Source organism: Rhinopithecus bieti, unplaced genomic scaffold (genome assembly GCF_001698545.2).
Source record: "Rhinopithecus bieti isolate Rb0 unplaced genomic scaffold, ASM169854v2 scaffold_25940, whole genome shotgun sequence".
NCBI lineage: Eukaryota > Metazoa > Chordata > Mammalia > Primates > Cercopithecidae > Rhinopithecus > Rhinopithecus bieti.
This window is the reverse complement of record NW_016811810.1, coordinates 673673-693038: the sequence shown is the minus strand read 5'-3', so window position 1 is coordinate 693038 and position 19366 is coordinate 673673. Positions and strand designations below refer to the sequence as shown.

The window sequence follows — 19366 nt, the reverse complement described above, 5'->3', positions numbered from 1 at the left end:
GCTACCGCGCCCAGCCACAGAGATGAGTGTTTATAACTCACCCCATTTCCGGACAAGGAGGTTCTAGCGATGGCATGTGATTCTTCTAATTTGAATTTACGTGTAAGCAAGTGCTTTTTTTTTTTTTTTTTTTTTTTAAGACAGTCTCACTCTTTCACCCAGGCTGGAGTGCAGTGGTACAACCTCGACTCACCGCAACCTCTGCCTCCCAGGTTTAAGCGATTCTCCTGCCTTAGCCTTCTGAGTAGCTGGGACTCCGGGTGTGAGCCACCACGCCTGGCTTTTTTTTTTTTTTTTTTTTTTTAGTAGAGGCAGGGTTTCACCATGTTGGCCAGGCTGGTCTCGAACTCCTAAGCTCAAATGCTCTGTCTGCCTCAGCCTCCCAAAGTGCTGGATTACAGGCGTGACCCACTATGCCTGGCCACTTATAAGCAAGTTTTTATGTGTAGATTGTGAAAGACATGAACTCTTGCTTTTGCTTAGTCATAGATTTCATTGTAATAAAGGTCAAATTAAGAAACAATTACTATATTAGCTTTTCCACAAATGTTCGAAGATATGTGTATGTGAGTGTGATACAAAAGGAAACATATACATACCTGTATACATAAATGTACATGCACACTGCTTAATTTCTTCATTCTTCTGTTTAATATTTTAACAAAAAATGATGGCTTTGTATTGTTATAATTAAAAATTCATAAATGTTTTGAGGCGAGATTCTCTTGCTTTTCTCATGAATGTTGTACCAGAGCATCCCTGGAGTTAGAAGCTAATATTAATGGCTTCTTACATGTCTCAGGTTCACAGCAGCAGTAATTCCTCTGTTATTATCAACATAAAGTAACCAATTTCACTTGATAGCCCTTACCTAAATGCTAGCATTTAAATAATGACTATTATTTCTGAAATGAAATTTCACAGGGGAAAAAAATTGGTGACAGATGCTCCACTGTCAGTTGATGGCTCTCTTGTTATTCCCGCAGCATATTACTGTGTAGGATTCTGCAAAGCCCCTTCAGACAGCCCGTTCTGTGCCACAGTAGGGAAGGGGGAAAACAGAAAGGCCCACTTTGAAGGTGCAAACACATCTTAAATCAGACGACCAAGCTCTTCAGCTTTCCACAGCGCTGTGGCTACAGAAAAATCATCTCTGCACTGTGAATTTCATCTCTTATTTCTTAGCTATAAATGCCTTGGTTATTTGGCATCAGAGGGGAATAAGCTGTTCCCATGTGTGTGGATTTGCTTGTTATTTGAATATGTCACTCTTAAGCTACAGAACTTAATACACAAATAAGCAGTGCGGTTAGACATCTTCTGAGCATACCTTATACTTGGAAATAGTAGGATTCTGAAGGTGGGACTTTGAACATTCCTCAGTTACTGGCCTGGGCATGGCCTGGGGGTGCAGTGTCGAATCTCTTCTTGCACTCTGCTGCTTCTGCGTAGGTGGAACAGGCCGGCCTGTTGCCCTCTCGGTTTCTGTGTGGTTTTCCTCTCTCTCTCGTGGGTGTTGCTGTTGCTCGTTGCCTCTGTCAGTGCAGGTTGTCCGGCACAGCCCTGTTCAGCTAGCGTGATGACAGGAACGTGGGTTTTGGCGTCTCATATTATTAGCTGTGTGACTTGTCTTGAGCCAGTTGACCGACTGCTGGAGGCTTGGTGTTCTCTTCTGGACACTTACCAGGATCCAGTCCCTCTCTCGTTCGGTCATCCCAGAACACGCGCTCCTGTCTCTGGAGGACCTAAAACAGTGCTTAGCATAGGGTGGGTGGGGTAGGAGTAGCTGTTTAGTTGTAGTCCCAGGACTGATGGTTTGGCTTCCTTAGTCTGCCAGGGCCTGGAAAACCAAAACATCCAAATTGTTAAGGCTGACTTGAAATAAGCAAATGCGTGCCCCGCTTGAGGAAGACAGGTGCCTTTGTCTACATTTCCTGGCTTCATCTCTCTCTCTCTGTCTCTCTCTTCCATCCCCCTCCTTTTTTTTTTTTTTTTTTTCCATAAGATGTTTCAGAAACTGTCTTAGCTTTCCCCTTGTTCTCAGACTTTCCGGGATGGTGAAATGTAACAATTCCCCGGATGAATAAAGGTATACTTGTATTAAAACCATAGCAAATCCAAACTAGAAGCCACTTAGTAGAGTCAGCACAAGCCCTGCTCATTACACAGGGAAGGAAGCCAGGAAAGGCAAGAGGGTGAGAAGCACTTTGGGAGGCCATGGGCAGTGCCCGGGAAAGGCAAGAGTGCGAGAAGCACCTTGGGAGGCCATGAGCAGCGCCGATGGAGGGGGGAGACGGTTGGCTCCTGCTGACAAAGGGAAACCTGTTACTCGTGCAATTCTCAGGACCCGAGGGGTTCGGTAATAAGCTGGCTGAAGTGCCATATGAGAGCTACCCACTCTACTGGGCTTTCTAACTTTCTGGTCTGGTCTGTTTCCAAGGTGCTTTTGTTAGGCTATTTTTATATAATTCTTTTCTTAAAAAAACAAATATGGCAAGGCAGGGCAAAGTTTTAGAAATCAGTCTTGGAGAAAAGTGGCTTCTACTTCTTGGTATTGTCATAGAGTAGAGCGTCTTGGGGAGCGGGGGAAAGGATTCCGTTTCTCCCATCTCTGCTTCAGTTTTGACACCAAGTCCCACTTGCATATCTGGGCGTGGACAGAGGTGGAGATGGAGCCGAGGACAGCTGCAGCAGCCGGCTCCAGGTAGCCAGGCCAGCAGACTAGTCAGGAAGCCCCTAGGTCAGGCCTCCCTCAATTTTCAACTTACTTATGATGGTCAACATTATAATATTTAGGATCAGACGGACTTTTGTTAGAGTCGTGGCTTTGCCACTTACTGGCTGGGTGACCTGGACCAAGTTACTTGTGTCTGTGACCATTGTCCCCTCCTAGTGGAGCTGGTACTCTATAGCTCTTCTGGTTGTTATACTACATGTGAGGTACTTAATACAGTACCTGGCATTAGTTAGGGCTTGGTAAATGCTAGTTCCTCCTGTAAGGTGCTGTTATCTTTGATGCTGCTGCCATTGTCATCTTATAAAAATGTCAACTCATTTGTCACCTTTCTAAAACCTTTCTGAAATCATTTTCGTATCCCTGGTTTCTTAGCCCAGCATTCAGTGAAATCCATCCTGTGGCTGGCTGCCCGCCTTTTTCCTTCCCTTTCTTTCTTGCACACTTCCCCAATACCCACTGTGTTTTAGGTATTGTGGCTTAGGGAGCAGGACCACAGTCATCCTGGAGCTCTGAGAGTAATGGGAGGCTCAGTGGTGAACAGGTGCAAGGTGTCCCGTGAAAGCAGTGGGCAGGGCGGGGGCAGCAGAGGGATCGTCCTCTCTGCTCTTTTTTGGAGTGGTTGCTCCCTCTAGTGCTCCCCTGTCTGTCTGTCTATATGGCTGCCAGCTGCTCTTGCCTTTGGTGGACTCCTCAGCAGCCCGTACTGAGCACCTCCTACGTGGTGGCCGTCGTGTCGGGCACTGGGGACACCCAGGTGAATGCGATCCAGGGCTCCGCCCTGGGGAGTGCGGAATGTACCGCCACAGCCCTTGTACTCTGGCTGTCTTTGAACACACTTTTATGTATTCGGAACTTTGCTTACTCCCAGACGTCCTCTGTGCATCCCAGTCTATCCCTCATTTGCAGTTCCGTCCACTGCCGCCTCCTGAAAGCTTTCCCAAGCCCTTCATGTAGAATTAATTATGCCACTTCTACTGTCCATTGCCTTGCTTATATTCTGTTACAATAACACTTACCTCACTTGGCTTTGTATTATTCAACAATCAAACATTTACAGCACATTGACATGCCAGTCAGCATGCAGGCACATGAATAATACAGGAACCCTGTCCTGAGGAGCTCACGGCTCAGTGTAGGAGGCAGACGTGTGCACTGAATTGAACTGAATTCCAACTGCACATCCTGTATTATTTCTGCTGCATGTTGACTAACCACAGTGAATGGGTTTACTGATGTGTCTCCTAGAAAGACATTGAAATTCCTGAATGACTAAAAGTCATTCAACTTGCTGCCCCCTCGTATACACGATTGCAGCGGCTTTCTGGTACGGTTCAGCATTTTACACATTTCTAGGGTCACGCTGGAGAAGTTTACAAACCACGCTGATCTTAAGACAAAGTGAAATGCCTTTTAATGAGTTCTGTGAGTCCTGACATGTTCAGCGCCTCAGGTGCGTGGATGGGAAATAAGTAACACAGGGAGGGCTGAGGGGATGAAGACGTCTGGCCTGCCACTTGGGAGCTCCTGAAAATCAAACTCCCAGTTAGTTGTTCGGGGTCTTTGGTATGTCATGTCTCTGTAAAAAAAATGAGGAAAAAAGTACACTTCTTAAAATGGAACTACAGCACGATTTCACAGGCTTTTAGGATTAAGCCAGTGAACTTATTAAGGGGTGGGTTGTACAGCAGAATATTGAGTGCTGGCTATACCCACTTCTGCATGGCCTGAGCAGCTTCCCTAAAATGGGTGTGATGGCAGGACCTATTCAGATAGTCAGTGTGTGGATTTAGTGAGTCTGTAGATGTACAGGTCTTAGTACCTGTTTTACGGAAGTACCCCATAGAGGTTAGATGGCTGGTGATGGTGATTTAAGTAACAGTAACTAGCATGCTAAATGTTTGTCTCCTCCCTCTTCTCTTCCTTCTGGGTTGTGTTTGGCAGGTGGTATTTCTTTAGTTTCATGTCTCCCATTACAAGCCACTCCTCCTGATCTGGGTGTCTGATGCATCCTGCAGCCATGACCATGGGGAAGCCTGGTGGGCATTCACGGTCCGTTTTGACAAGGTTCATCTCTCAGTTGAAGCACGTTTAAGAAATGAAAAGCCATCCCAACAGGCAAGGATAGTGTTGTAATTATAGTGTTTGAATTTAGTTGTACAGTCCTGATACGCTAGACTGATAGCTGAAAGAACGAGGTATTTTATAGAGGTCTGGGACCCTTGCAGGTTCACCTTTTACTTCACAGCAAGTCTTCTTTCAGTTATATGCTGCCCTGGCTTGGGCAATTAATTCAGCAAGCAGTTGTTGAACCTTTTGTTTGTGTAATGGTATTGTACATTTTACAGAAATTTTTAGATTGAGAGAAGCCTCATCTCTCATCTGGTCCCAGCTTTTGGGGGCTTCTCCTGTGGCCCCCATACCATTTCTTCCTACAATCAGAGACAACCTCCCCAGAGGGCAGGGGCTGCATCTTCTTTATCTCTGTCCCCAGAACCTAGCATAGCGCCTGCCAGGAGGATATTTTAAGGCTCTGCAGTAAGTGTCCATTGAATGAATGAAATGGGCAGTAATAGAATGTAAAATCCAAGTCTCATCACAGTGCTGCAGAGCAGATAGAGGACTAGGTTAGTGCTCCAAGAATAAAAGAAATTATCAGCAAACATCTAAAATCTTTATGTTCCATAGATTATTATAGAGGAAGAAGATAGCAAGAGCCCTGTGTGTGAGGAGTTTTGAGTGAAATGTCAAATCCATTGCGTGTGCCAGGGAGCGTGTGAACGCAGAGAGCAAGTCCAGAGTTAGTCACACAGGGTCACTCTCCTTCTTTTGAACCTCCTCGAGCCCTCCTGTTCCCTCAGGTCGTGTCTGAATGGTGGTCTCTTCGGGGAGTTTGTCTTGTGTCCATTTTCCTGCCTAATTTCTGTCTCCTCCATCAGACCATGAGCCCCGGGAGAGTGGTCACTGGCCTGTGTGCCCACTGATGTGTTTTTTTGTGCCCGCTACAGAGCTTGACACACAGGAGACATTCAATAAATATTTATCTGAAGAATGACTACTTACTTTGCCAAAGGACAGTGATGCAGTTCTCCTCACACTCACATCACAGTGATAGCTACAAACAGAAAGATCAACTCACACAGTTGGGTGCAGAGTGCTGGAGTCTGTCCTGGAGGCATGTGCAGGTGTTTGCAGGCGTGGCAGGAGGGCTTCCAGCCTAAGAGCAAGGGGTGAGATGGTTGCATATCTGAGTAGATACCCTGGACCCGGGTATTAAATAGCTCTAGAAAATCCAGCCAGGCAGAGAGAAGGTAGGGGAAGACATTTCTGGTAGTGGGCACATGAGGGAGCAGAGGTCTGGACTTGAGAAAGCATTCGGCATATTCAGGGACCCCCTGTGCTAGGAGTCTATTGGAGGCATCACCAGATGTCAACTTCTGAAAGGACGCGTGCTTCTTTCCTCCCTCCCTGTGCGCCCATACTCCATGGGGTCCTTTTTCCCACTCCTTGGCTCCTGTTTGGAGAGGCTTCTTTTCAAACCAAGGTGGGTCTAAAGTAGTATCGTCAGGATAGCACCTCCGAGTGCCATTGGAGGAGAAGTAGAAGGAAGGTGGACAGGTTACCTCAGCGCAGAAGAGGCCCAGGTCGGTGCGAGCGCTGCTGCGTGGACAAGAGGCAGCAACTGTGTTCTGAGCTGCCAGAGGACAGAGGCATGGTGAATGGGTGTGAGGGCCAGGGTTCACTTCTTGACTCCGGGACATCCTAGCTTTGAAGGCTTAGGAAAGCTGCCTGATCTCTCTGAACTCTAGTTTGCTCATTCGTATGATGTGGTGGATAATGCTGGCATATGGAGATTTTAGAAGGAGCCAAGGGTTTGCTGTAAGCTAACTACTCTGCACTATGGCTGATGCTCATCTCTCCTCTGTCCTTAGTATAGGAACTTCAGACAGTGCCTGGCACAGAGGGAGAGCTCAAACACCTGAACGCTTTTGGGACTATCCCGTAATGGAAGTAGCAGGAAGTAGCAGGCATGGAAGGCTACGAGCCCCAATCATTGGTGGTCTTCTTGCCAAACCTGAATAATTATAAGAGCAAACACTTAACTAAGACTCAGTGGACCCTATGCCCTGTCCTAAGTACTCTGTATGTTTTAAACCCGCTAACCCTCACAGCAGCCCTGGAAGTAGGTACTGGTATTTCTCCCCGCTTTACTTGTAAAAGAAGGGGAAGCTGAGACCCCAGGAAAGTAAAACAGCCAAGGGCAAGCTAGAAAGGTTAGGATCTGGGGTTTGAACCCAGGCCTGTAGTTTCAGTTGTGTTTAACCACAGCTTCTGCAGCGGCCCACAGATGTGTCAGCGCCTACAGAAGAGCACAATGGAAAGGGACTCCAGTGTCTCGTGGGAGGGTAGATTCTCAGAATACACGTAGAGTGGCAACCAAGCAGAACCAGGTGGGCCTGCCCCGGAGCCCTGCATGGAGGAGGTCACATTGAGTAGGCAGAGAACTGGCATGGCCTGAGAGAGCAGGTGGGAAGGAAGGAAGTCACTTACCTAGCCAAGATGTTGTCAGAGCCCTTCTGAAGGAGTGGGAGGAAAGCAGCAACCCAACTGATGATGTGATTTCGTGTCAGACTCTCCTTTTCCTTCTGCTTTCTCAGCTGTAAGATGGCTTTGAAGTTTTTTTCCCATTTGGAGACAGATCTTTGTTCTTTCTCTGACTGAGTGACTTACCTTCTAAAGGATAAATCACATATGTGAGTATCCACACATTCCCCTGAGCAGCCGAGGGCCAAATGTTGTGTGTTGAAGCAGGTTTCCAAACAGAGAGTTCACTGACCTGTTATCATCGTGAAATACCAAAGCAACCAGCATTTTGTACCCTTTGCCCCCAAAGCTTGACTGAAGTGTTTAGATTTTTATCCTGTAATTAGAGTGGCTATAATCAGATGTGATGTACTTTCTTCTACTTTAGGTGATTCTTGTTGACCCATTCCATCTCCCACTTTGAGTTTTGGATAATACTTCCCTCCAATTCTCCATTTCCCTTTCTGTCGCTAAATTCCTGTAAGAATCTCCTCCAACGGCCACAGCTTCTTCTGTTTTTGGGACGGAGTCTTGCTTTGTTGCCCAGGCTGGAGTGCAGTGGCGTGACCTTGGCTCACTGTAACCACTACCTTCCTGGTTCAAGTGACTCTCATGCCTTGGGCTCCCGAATAGCTGGGACTACAGGCTCCCACCACCATGCCCAGCTAATTTTTGTATTTTTAGTAGAGACGGGGTTTCACCATGTTGCCCAGGCTGATCTCAAACTCCTGACCTCAGGTGATCTGCCCACCTTGGCCTCCCAAAGCGCTGGGATTACAGGCGTGAGTCACTGTGCTTGGCCCGCAGCTTCTCGAAATCATATGAACGTAGGGATTCATTCCTCAGGCTGTCATTAAAGTTGACTACTCAACAATTCCATCATCCTTTTCCCAGCCATCTATCTTTTCCCAGATCATTCTAAAATACTGTAATGGTATCAGTTTACAAAGCATCTGAACACCATCTAAGGTGGTAGACTGGGTGATGCCGATGAGCAGCTAATATTCATTGAGCATCTGATATGTGCCAAGTCTTCCACTGACAGCTGAATGACCTGTTACATATGCTAACCTCCTTCCATGATTTCACTGGTTGTTGGGAGGATTAAGTGAGGTAACACGTGGAGTGTCTGGCACATTTGAGGTGTTCCGTGAATGACTAAGTAAATAAATGAATGTGACGTGGTTTCTAAACACTTTTCAAGGACGCTGTCCCCTGGATCTGTCTCTCTGTGTTAGTATCCTTCTTTAAGGAAACATGGAGACATAAACGCCATCTGTCAGATGTGCTCCAGAGGGAGCTTGGCCAGTTCTGCAGGACTGTGCCATGGTCGAACACACCTCCGGCCAGGAATATGTCTGCTTATTTTGCAGCTCAGCTTGTCCTCGTGTTCTGGAGGTAGCACACCACGTATCTTTTTTCTTTCCTGGGGATTTTGGTCAAGCTCTCCGTCTTCCACTGAGCTCCTGTGAGGTTCATTTCTGGGTTCTCCGACCAGGTCTTCATATTTGAACGTCACCATGAAAGATCTTCATGCGGGAGGTGAATGTGACTTTGGAATCATTTGGATCTCAGATTCTAGACTGATTCCATCGTTTCTGACCGTGGATAAGTGACTTCATCTCTCTAAAACTGTCTCCCTATTCAGACCGAAGATGCTCAGCGTAGAGAACTGGTTCCCAGAAAGGGATGGTGGGAAAGCAGCAAGTCGCTCCTGCCTCCTAGGCTGGAGGGGCACCAAGAGGAGGGCCTTTGCAGAGCCTGGAAGCTGGGCCCTTCCTGGTAGGAGGAGGGTCCCATACTCATGGCTTCCTGTCCCCTGTGATGGTCAGGAGGGTTTCTTGCCCTACCATGTGGGGACAGCCAGACACCTAGCACATGACACAGGACATGTGCACCTGACAGCAGTTCATTGGTCACAGACACTCATAGCTGGGGAAGGAGGATTCCATGCCATGTAGGGCCACATGGGGCTGCACTCAGGAACAGAGACAGCAGCTGCCCAGGGGCTGGGGGAGGCGGGCTTTGGGGTATGGAGAGGGAGGGCTGCCCCTGGCTCTCTGGGGAGGATGTGACCGGCTTATTTCAGTCCCTCCCAGACTGGCAGGGAACTGACACCCACTGCTCAGGATACACAGGGCTGCACCTGCTTTCCACGCCTAGGAAGCCTGCCTGGCTGAGGGACCCTGTGTCTGCAGGAGCAGAGTCAGGAAGGACTTGTGGTGAGGCCGTTTGGAGCCCTCCCAGTTTCGGTGGATGTCAAGGTAGCGTGTCATACTGTGCCTGGGTTTTAGGAACTGGAGCTGGGGAGAGACGCAGCTACTTCAGGGGGCACCAGCAATGGCCTCCCTGTGTCTCCTCCCTGTCCTCCTTCCTCCCGTGTTGCCTGAGGTTCTTACAGTGCTGTGGTCTTCTTGGTGCTTTTAGATAGTACTTTGTTGAATCTGTAAAATGACTCTGCGGTGCATTAATTGTTATCCCCATTTTACACACGAAGAAACCTTGACTCCAAGGGATCATTGGTCTCCATGGCACTTGAGTTAGTCAGTGTCAAAAGGCACCAAAGTCAAGGCCATGTGACTTAACATTGAAGAATTTTTAATTAACGACCACGGTGTATGTACAAGAAAGCAAGGGAAACACCTCTTCCGGGAGGCCTTTCCCAAGGTGCTGTCCTTAATTCTGTGATTTGATATTTTTTTTTGGAAATGAAGTCTCACTCTGTTGCCCAGGCTGGAGTGCAGTGGCGCGATCCTGGCTCATTGCAACCTCTGCCTCCCAGGTTCAAGCGATTCTCCTGCCTCAGCCTCCTGAGTAGCTGGGATTACAGATGTCCGCTGCCACACTGGCTAAATTTTGTTATTTTTTGTAGAGATGGGGTTTCACTATGTTGTCCAGGCTGGTCTCGAACTCCTGATCTCAAGTGATTCACCCCGCCTCAGCCTCTCAAAGTGCTGGGATTATAGGTATGAGCCAAAGCGTCCCGCTTGGGTTTTGATTTTGTATTCTCTTTTTCTGAAGAGGTGTCTCATATTGAATATATACTTCCCCTACTACACTTGGATCTGTTTCTCTTTAAGGTGATGTAATACAGCAAATATTCATTGTGGAGAAATTTAGTTTAACTCTGATTTACTTTATAAGAGCCAAACAGCATTAATTTGGTCAATGAGAAGAAGTTGCTCACTAAGACATCAAGATGGCTTGGCTTGAGCTAGGTGCCTCTAGAGATGCACTGTTCTTCCTCCTCCCTGTGCCCTGTTCATAAACAGGGGTGATTGCCTTGCAACACTTCCTGGTTCTGCAATGTTCTTGTCACTGTGATCTTACACATTTTAAAAGCTCTTCGTTTTCAGCCGGGCGAGGTGGCGGGCGCCTGTAGTCCCAGCTACTCGGGAGGCTGAGGCAGGAGAATGGCGTAAACCCGGGAGGCGGAGCTTGCAGTGAGCTGAGATCCAGCCACTGCACTCCAGCCCGGGCAACAGAGCGAGACTCCGTCTCAAAAATAAAATAAAATAAAATAAAATAAAATAAAAGCTCTTCGTTTTCTTTTGCTTTTGAGAATGCATCAGAATTTTCTAGGGGATTGGTAAGTCCCATACTCCCTCAGTTACAACATCCTCATTACTGTCATTGTTATTATTATAGAAAAATTGTATGGTGACTTCTTGAGCTGGAAGCTGGAAGAAACCCTTGCTCAGTTCCCTTTGCAGCCTGGGAAGGTGGCCACGTTCACAGTCAACATCAAAGTGAAGCTGGATTTCTCCTGCCAGGAGAATCTCCTGCAGGATCTCAGTGATGGTAAGCACTTTCCTAATTTTAATTAGCACATCAGGGTCCTAGATACAGTGTAGCAACCCCCATCCCTTGATGCCTGCTGTTTGCTGTTTGTAACTCACTTGTCATTCATTAACTCAAGCTGCCTGAGACATCTCCTGGGCACTTTGTTAACAGAGAGTTACTGTATGTGTCTGAAAGTAATAAAAGTACTTTTTATCTAGATGATTTAATTCTTACTCTTTATTATTTTGTACTCATTTACCAGCAGGTCATTCTAAATTAGTGGAATGTAGGAATTACTGCATTTTTTCAAGTAAAAAATGCTGTGATTCTTTAGACGTCTAATTAGCTGTGATGATAAAGTTTTCCTTCAAAGTCTGATGATATCTATAAGGAGGTGGAGTGTGGAAGAAATGGAAGTTTACATTTGTTGTAACATTAGGACTGATTAGAGATAAGATTTCATACATGGGCTGGGTGTGGTGGCTCACACCTATAATCTCAGCACTTTGGGAGGCCAGGGCGGGCGGATCACCTGAGGCCAGGAGTTTGAGACCAGCCTGGACAACATAGTGAAACCCTGTCTTTATTAAAAATACAAAAATTAGCTGGGCATGGTGGTGCATGCCTGTAATCCCAGCTACTCAGGAGGCTGAGGGCAGGAGAATTGTTTGAACCTGGGAGGCGGAGGTTGCAGTGAGTCGAGATCACGCCACTGCATTCCAGCCTGGGTGACAGAGTGAGACTCCATCTCAAAAAAAAAAAAAAAAAAAAAGATTTCATAGATTGATTATGCCAAATTATGAAGCATTCATTTGGAGGCAGTGTGGAGTCTATCCGCCAACTCAGACTCCCCTAACAAAATACCACAGACAGAACAGCTTAAACAATCAAGATTTATTTCCTCATAGCTCTGGAGACTGGGAGTCTGAGATCAGAGTGTCAGCCATGGTGATTTTCTGGTGAGGCAGGGCCCTCTTCCCGGCTTGCAGATGGCCACCTTTGTGCCGCGCCCCCACGTGGAGGAGAGAGGCAGCTCTGGTGTCCATCCCTTCTTACAAGGGTACTCATCTCATAGAGGGGCTCCACCCCCATTGCTTCCTCTAAACCTCATTACCTCCCAAAGGCCACACCTCCTAAAGCTGTCCCATTGTGGGTTAGGCCTTCAGTAGATGCTGCTGGGGAAGGGGGAACGCAGCTCAGTCCCTAGCAGACGCCCTCCATAGAGTTTGCTCTGTGCACCCTCTGCAGTTCAAGTAGTCAGCACGAGCTTCTTGTATAGTGCTGGTACTTGGTAAAATATTCTTTTTATATTATTCACAAAGGTAGAAAAAGAGATTTAGGGTGGACACATTAGAATATGAAAAGTCAAGAGGATTTAAAATTATACCAAGACTTAAAAATGTCTGATGAAATGGATTGTGTTTGTTTGTAAACACCTTTATACCACTTAACTGCATTTTTTCTTTTTAATCAGTAGACAGAGGGCTATATAGGTTCTGACTTCTTTTGCCCAAGAAGGAAGTTTGGCAGAATAAATGGTGCCCAGCACCTGCCCCTGGAATACTTGGGACTGGATATTACACCAGGGGTATGTCTTGGCATGTGGACTCCAGGCTAGCAGTGAGGGAATGGTGACTGTGGTTTCTCCCATGGCCTGCTGGGGTCGTCTTATTCCTCAGGAACAGTGGGGAAGGCTTCCAAGGGGAAAGCTTGGCTTTTTGTGTTTTGGTTGTTTGAATTTACATGTTCAATGCAGACCTATTTTGTCCTGTTATTATTGTGCTTCTGCCTTTTGTTATAGAGCAGACGGGGGTATTCTCTCTGCCCTTCTGAGGTCAAAGAGAAAAACTGAGCAAAATTGAATTTGGGACTTGTAGTCTGGGAATACCTTCTTCTATCTTTTAAAATAAAACCAAATCATACCTCGAATTATGGTCACCGAGTGGTTTGTAAATGTGAGGCTGGCCTGACCCCGAATTATGGTCATGAGTGGTTTGTAAATGTGATTTGCCTGATTTCTGGTCATGGCACATAGTGGTTACTCATGAGATGCCCCTTTATTAACAACAGTGAATAGGAGCTCTGGCTGGTTGTTCACATAGCATGTGGCAGAAAGAGACAGCGAATCTCGAAGGTAAGTCTTACAGAGGAAACCAGGTCAAGTTTTATGGAGGAAAAGGTAGGCACGAAGAACCTCTCAGGGCTTGGTCCATGGAGGATGCCTTGTTATATGCAGTTCAGTCTGAGGAAGCACGAGACCATTGCTGCGCCCTTAAGCGAAGCGGCTTTAAACTCAGTGGCAGAGGCTTATTCGTAGCCTCTGGGAACTGGGAGACGACCCCCTGTAGCTCACAGTCTAACAGTCTCAGAGACATCTAACGGGGGACCACATGTGGACCCAATTTGATTCTCAGGCATGGACTCACATTAATTACGGTTACTGAAGTTAAATGCCGCTTAAAAAATTCACAGCAACCTGGATAGCTGTTGCACAAACTGGGATCCTGGATTCAGTGTGGGCCATAGACAGCTGGAAGATACTTAATGTTTATTGAACATTGTCACATGTTGTGTGTAAAGACTGGGCTAGCCACTTTTTTTCTGGCATTATTTCTATTTAATCTTTGTAAAAACTCTATAAAGTAAATGTTATAATTCCTATTTTATGAAAGCAGGTGAGAAGAATGTTCTAGATTAAAGGAAATTGAAGAGATATAACAATCAAATGCTGTGCATGATCCTTAATTGTATCCTGGATTTAAAAAAGAAGACTTTTTTTTGGGACAATTGAGGAAATTGAATACTATAAGATAATAGTATTGTATCAATGACAAACATATTGAGTATGAGAATGAAATTGAAATTATAGCAGAAAATTCTTGTTCTTAGGAAATAAATGCAGAAGCATTTAAGAGTGAAGATCAGGCTGAGCGCAGTGGCTCACACCTGTAATCCCAGCACTTTGGGAGGCTGAGGCGGGTGGATCACGAGGTCAGGAGACCATCCTGGCTAGCACGGTGATACCCCATCTCTACTAAAAATGCAAAAACAAAAATTAGCTGGGCGTGGTGGTGGCTGCCTGTAGTCCCAGCTACTTGGGAGGCTGAGGCAGGAGAATGGCATGAACCTGGGAGGCGGAGCTTGCAGTGAGTCAAGATCGCACCACTGCACTCCAGTCTGGGCAACAGAGCAAGACTCTGTTTCAAAAAAGAGTGAAAAATAATTTGCCTGCACTTACTTTAATAAGGTGAAGGAAAAAAAAAAATACAATGTGAATGTGAATCTAGAGAGAAATAAAGTAAAAATGTCAAATTATTAAAAATTACTGGCTTTAACTATTTACAATACCAAATATGTGGAATTGACCTAAGTGGCCATCAGTAGTGAATTGGATAAAGAAAATGTGGTGCATATACACCCTGGAATACTCTGCAGCCATAGAACAGAATGAAATCATGGCCTTTGTAGCAACATGGATGCATCTGGAAGCCATTATCCTAAACAAATGAACGCAGGAATAGAGAAGCAAATGCGGCATGTTCTCACATATAAGTGGGAGGTATGCACTGAGTCCTCATGGACATAAAGGTGGCAACAACAGACACGGGGGACTAAAGAAGGCAGGGAGTGAGGGGACAAAGGGTGAAAAACCACTTCTTGGGTACCACACTCACTGTCCGGATGACGGAATCATTCATTTCCCAAACCTCAGCATCACGCAGTATACTCTTGTAACAAACACGCACATGTACCCCTTAAATCTAAAATAAAAGTTGAAATTATTTAAAAAAAAGTGGCTTTAGATAAAGAGATACAGATCTTCATTTCTCTTCTTGTAACTTTTCTGTAGGCTCGATGTTTTCAAAATAAAAAATAACAAGAAAAGATTTTGTGGAGCACCGTTTTGATATATTATTTTGATTTCTAAGTGAATTTTAGAAATTGTTTCTAAATGAAACATCAGAAAGCAAATTATTTCCCTTATCTTCAGATACTTGGCAGATATCTACTAGCCTAGGGTAAGAGAAGTCAACGTTTCACCCACAAAATAGGATATTCTTTTCCTATGATCCTTATAATACTTGAAATCTCTGATTTCTTGGAATTTTATGTTTAAAATTAGAAGTCCTGGAAGATGGTGACAAACTGTCATAGGTTTTGAACATATGAACTATTCAGTCACATAGACTGAACAACTAGAATAGAAAAACCAGGTACCCATAGGCAAAAATATACAGCAAAACCAGATACCAGAGTATCCCCACAGACCCCAACATGTAAGTGGACAAACCACTAATAACGACACGGTTTCACCATCTGCACAAGAGGAAGCCGGAAACACACACCCAGGAATCCCCAGACAGCCAGAAGGTACTTATTGGACAGCTCAGTGGGCCAAGCAGTGGAGGAGTTTTTACGTTCCAAAGGCAGATGAGTGCAAGTAATTCCTCTAGAACAAAGCCTCACCTGTGGAGAAGCTGCTAGGAACAGAGGTGAGATAGCAGAACCAAGGAAAGAGAAGGTCTGGCTGAAACAGGGGGAGGAGAACAGAGTTCAGGGGTCTTGAAAGTAATTTCTTATATTCTTGAGTACCAACCCCAAACACAGAATACAGTGTGTAGATTTACTAGAATTAGAAGAGCTATCCTGAATCATTTCTCCTAGACATTCATGAAAACTAATTTCATGTAAAGATGGTCAACAGAAAAGGCTTATGGCCAAACTCTATGTAAAGTGATCCTAGTGAAAACATAAACAGCGAGATAACATACGAGAACATGCTCAAAAGCTGATAAAATACAAAACCCACAAGGAGCTAAAAGACATGAAGAAAAAGTACAAAAGAATAACATAAACCTGAATGAGAAAAACTCAGAAATGAGACGGATATAACTTAGGAAAGAATTAGAAGAATTTTTTTTTTTCCAGCAATGTAGTTTCTAGTGAGTTACATATACCTGCCAGATACATTAAGGGAAGCAGAAGATGAAAAGAGAGGAGAAAAAACAATGGAAAGAAAGATGATTAAAGAGAAAGTGACACACTTAGAAGCTAGGCAAAGAAGATCTAACGTACATGCATACATACATACATACATACATACATCTGCTATGAGACACTAGAGAAGGAAACAATGGAACCACAACATGTTAAAAAACATAATTCACAGAAAACTTTCTGTAAAACAAACAACAACAACAACAACAAAAAACCCTTGAAACTATTGTATGAATGCGTACACTGTATACATGAAAATCTTGACCTAGAATGACCGGGAAATATTCTAGTTGTATTACTGGACTTAAAGAAAGTCTTCTGGGCTTTCAGACTCAAATAGCAAGTGATTTATGAAATAAAGAAAATCAGATTATCATTGGACTTTTGGACAGCAACAGTATTCCAGAAGTCAGTAGAATAGCATGTATCTAGACTATGTCTAGATACTCATGTAATGAAAATTTGAGCCAGAGATTTGTAGGCACAGCCACACTAACTTTTAGGTATACAGGGCTTTGACAAATTGTTGTCAACATGCAAGACTGGAAGGATTAAATTCTCATGATTTCTTGAGGATTCTACTAGGGAAGGACAGCCAAAATAACTAGAGAGACATTGTTATAAGGACTTGCGGTGAGCATTAAACATATAGTTGCTTGTATCGCTGAGACCAAATGAGCATTCAAAGGGAGAAGACAGTATGTCATGGTAATCTGCTCTTACAGTATCCATCACAATAATTTAAAAGATAGGGGGAGCACAGGAAATCATATGCAAAAGTAATTTTTTTTTTTTTTTTTTTTTGAGACAAAGTCTGGCTTTATCGCTCAGGCTAGAGTGCAGTGGCAAGATCTCAGCTTACTGCGATCTCCTCCTCCTGGGTTCAAGTGATTCTTCTGCCTCAGCCTCCAGAGTAGTTGGGACTACATGCATACGCCACCACACCTGGGTAATTTTTGTATTTTTAGGAGAGATGGGGTTTCACCGTGTTCGCCAGGCTGGTCTCAAACTCCTGACCTCAGGTAATCTGCCCGCCTTGGCCACCCAAAGTGCTGGGATTACAGGCGTGAGCCACTATGACTGGCCCCAAAAGTAATTTTTAAACTGTTCTCCATAATTGTTTTGGTAGAAATAGTGTTAGTACTATTTTTCTGAAACTGTGTATCAGTGTGGAGTAAATGATTAATTCTGTGATAATCTCATTCTATCATCTGAATCTAGTTTTGAACTAGGATTCTCATATGGAAGACAGGAAGTAACTAATGTCAGTTATGAGGTTAAGTAAAAACCTTGTAGTCTAGAATTTGAATAAAAAATATCAGTAAGGAATCATGAACTATTTGAAAATCTGTTGATCTCCTAGCCTTGTACACTGTCCGAGTCTAGAAACGGACCAGTCCAGCAGCAATGAGTATTCCTAATGCCTACCTCCTGGTCTTGAAACTCACTTTCTCACTCAGAGAAACCAGCGCTTCTTGGAGAAATAACCAGTTCTAGATGTGGAGCAGGAAACAGAGCAGGAAGGTGATCTCGGATCATCTTGTCAAACTTGCAGCAGAGGAGCGATTCGAGAGCTTTGAGGTTGTGTTGAAGGGCTCCGCCTGAAGAGGTGACCCCTGGCAATTTGAGCATCAATAAGGATGCGAACTGTGTTTCAGTCCATGAGTTCCCAATGCTACTTGAGAGAATCGTTCACCCTTGGAAAATGATGGGGAAGCGATTTGTCATTTTGAAAATGGTAAGCAATGAGTATTTATTCTGCCTTTTCATACAGACCATGCGATTGGACACTCTAATAACAGTTGATGAGGGGAGTCTCTCTTTCTAGAAGTATTTGAGCTAACAGTGGAGGAAAGGATGATAGAATTCGAATGTCCTCATTTTGCCATCCCTAAGAGATGAATGGGTGGAGACAGTAAGCATCCACACAACCAAAGCAGAGACAGCCACACATTACGTTCCTCCTGCTGCGGGGACACGGCACCTTCTGTGAATCACACCTGAGGCTGATCCGCGCTCTGGCTGTAACTACTAATTTACAGGACTTCAGAGGGCAGAAAAGCTTATTAAACTCCACCGTGGGGACACAGTTGGCCGTCCAGACTCCAGGAAACCCCGCAGTCCATGAATTGGTTCCCTCAACAAGTAAATTATCAGGGGGGAAAAGACATGAAGTTCTGGAGATGGATGGTGGTGGTGATTGTACAACAGTGTGAATGTGCTTAATGCTGCTGACCCCATACAATTTACAAATGGTTAAAATGGCAAACTTTAAATTATGTGAATTTTACAGACACACACCACAAAAAAGAGATGAAAAGGCTATCTGGGCCGGGCGCGGTGGCTCAAGCCTGTAATCCCAGCACTTTGGGAGGCCGAGACGGGCGGATCACGAGGTCAGGAGATCGAGACCATCCTGGCTAACACGGTGAAACCCCGTCTCTACTAAAATATACAAAAAACTAGCCGGGCGAGGTAGCGGGCGCCTGTAGTCCCAGCTACTCGGGAGGCTGAGGCAGGAGAATGGCGGGAACCCGGAGGCGGAGCTTGCAGTGAGCTGAGATCCGGCCACTGCACTCCAGCCCGGGCGACAGAGCGAGACTCTCAAAAAAAAAAAAAAAAAAGAAAAGGCTATCTGTAGTTAGAGAGTTAAATGACACATTTAAAAATAGGCACAGCTAAACTGAGTTTCATTACGGTGTGCTTAGGTGGTAAAATGGCAAAGAGAAGCAAGGAAGTGACTAGTACAAAGTCTGGGTGGTGGGCCCTGTGGGTGAGGGAGGACATCAGCATTGGGATGGGCAAATCGAGGGCTTCTAGGGGCTGGCAGAATTCTGCTTCTGGACCTGTGTGGTGTTTTCTAGGGTGTTTGCTTCATAATAATTCATTAAGCGATACCTTTATTTTTGGCAGTTTTGTCAATCAGTGTTATATTTCATAATAAAGTGTTTTTTAAAAGAACAAAGGAGCCCGGGCGCAGGGGCTCATACCTGTAATCCCAGCACTTTGGGAGGCCAAGGTGGGTGGATCATGAGGTCAGGAGATCGAGACCATCTTGGCCAACATGGTGAAACCCCATCTCTACTAAAATACAAAATTAGCTTGGTGTGGTAGCATGCACCTTAATCCCAGGTACTTGGACGGCTGAAGCAGGAGAATCACTTGAACCCGGGAAGCAGAGATTGCAGTGAGCTGAGATCGCGCCACAGCACTCCAGCCTGGTGACAGAGCGAAACTCTGTCTCAAAAAAAAATAAAAAAAAAAATT

The 19366-nt window shown here is 45.1% G+C and overlaps 1 protein-coding gene across 7 annotated transcripts in view; it reads left to right on the top strand.

Moving 5' to 3' along the window:
* TRAPPC9 (trafficking protein particle complex subunit 9) overlaps positions 1–19366 on the top strand; it is a 745023-nt gene that overhangs the window by 196487 nt on the left and 529170 nt on the right. For all 7 annotated transcript variants that reach the window (XM_017895132.1, XM_017895131.1, XM_017895130.1 and 4 more), the window contains one exon: positions 10967–11119. In XM_017895132.1, coding sequence (XP_017750621.1) covers positions 10967–11119 — 153 coding nt within the window. The remainder of the gene's footprint in view (positions 1–10966; positions 11120–19366) is intronic.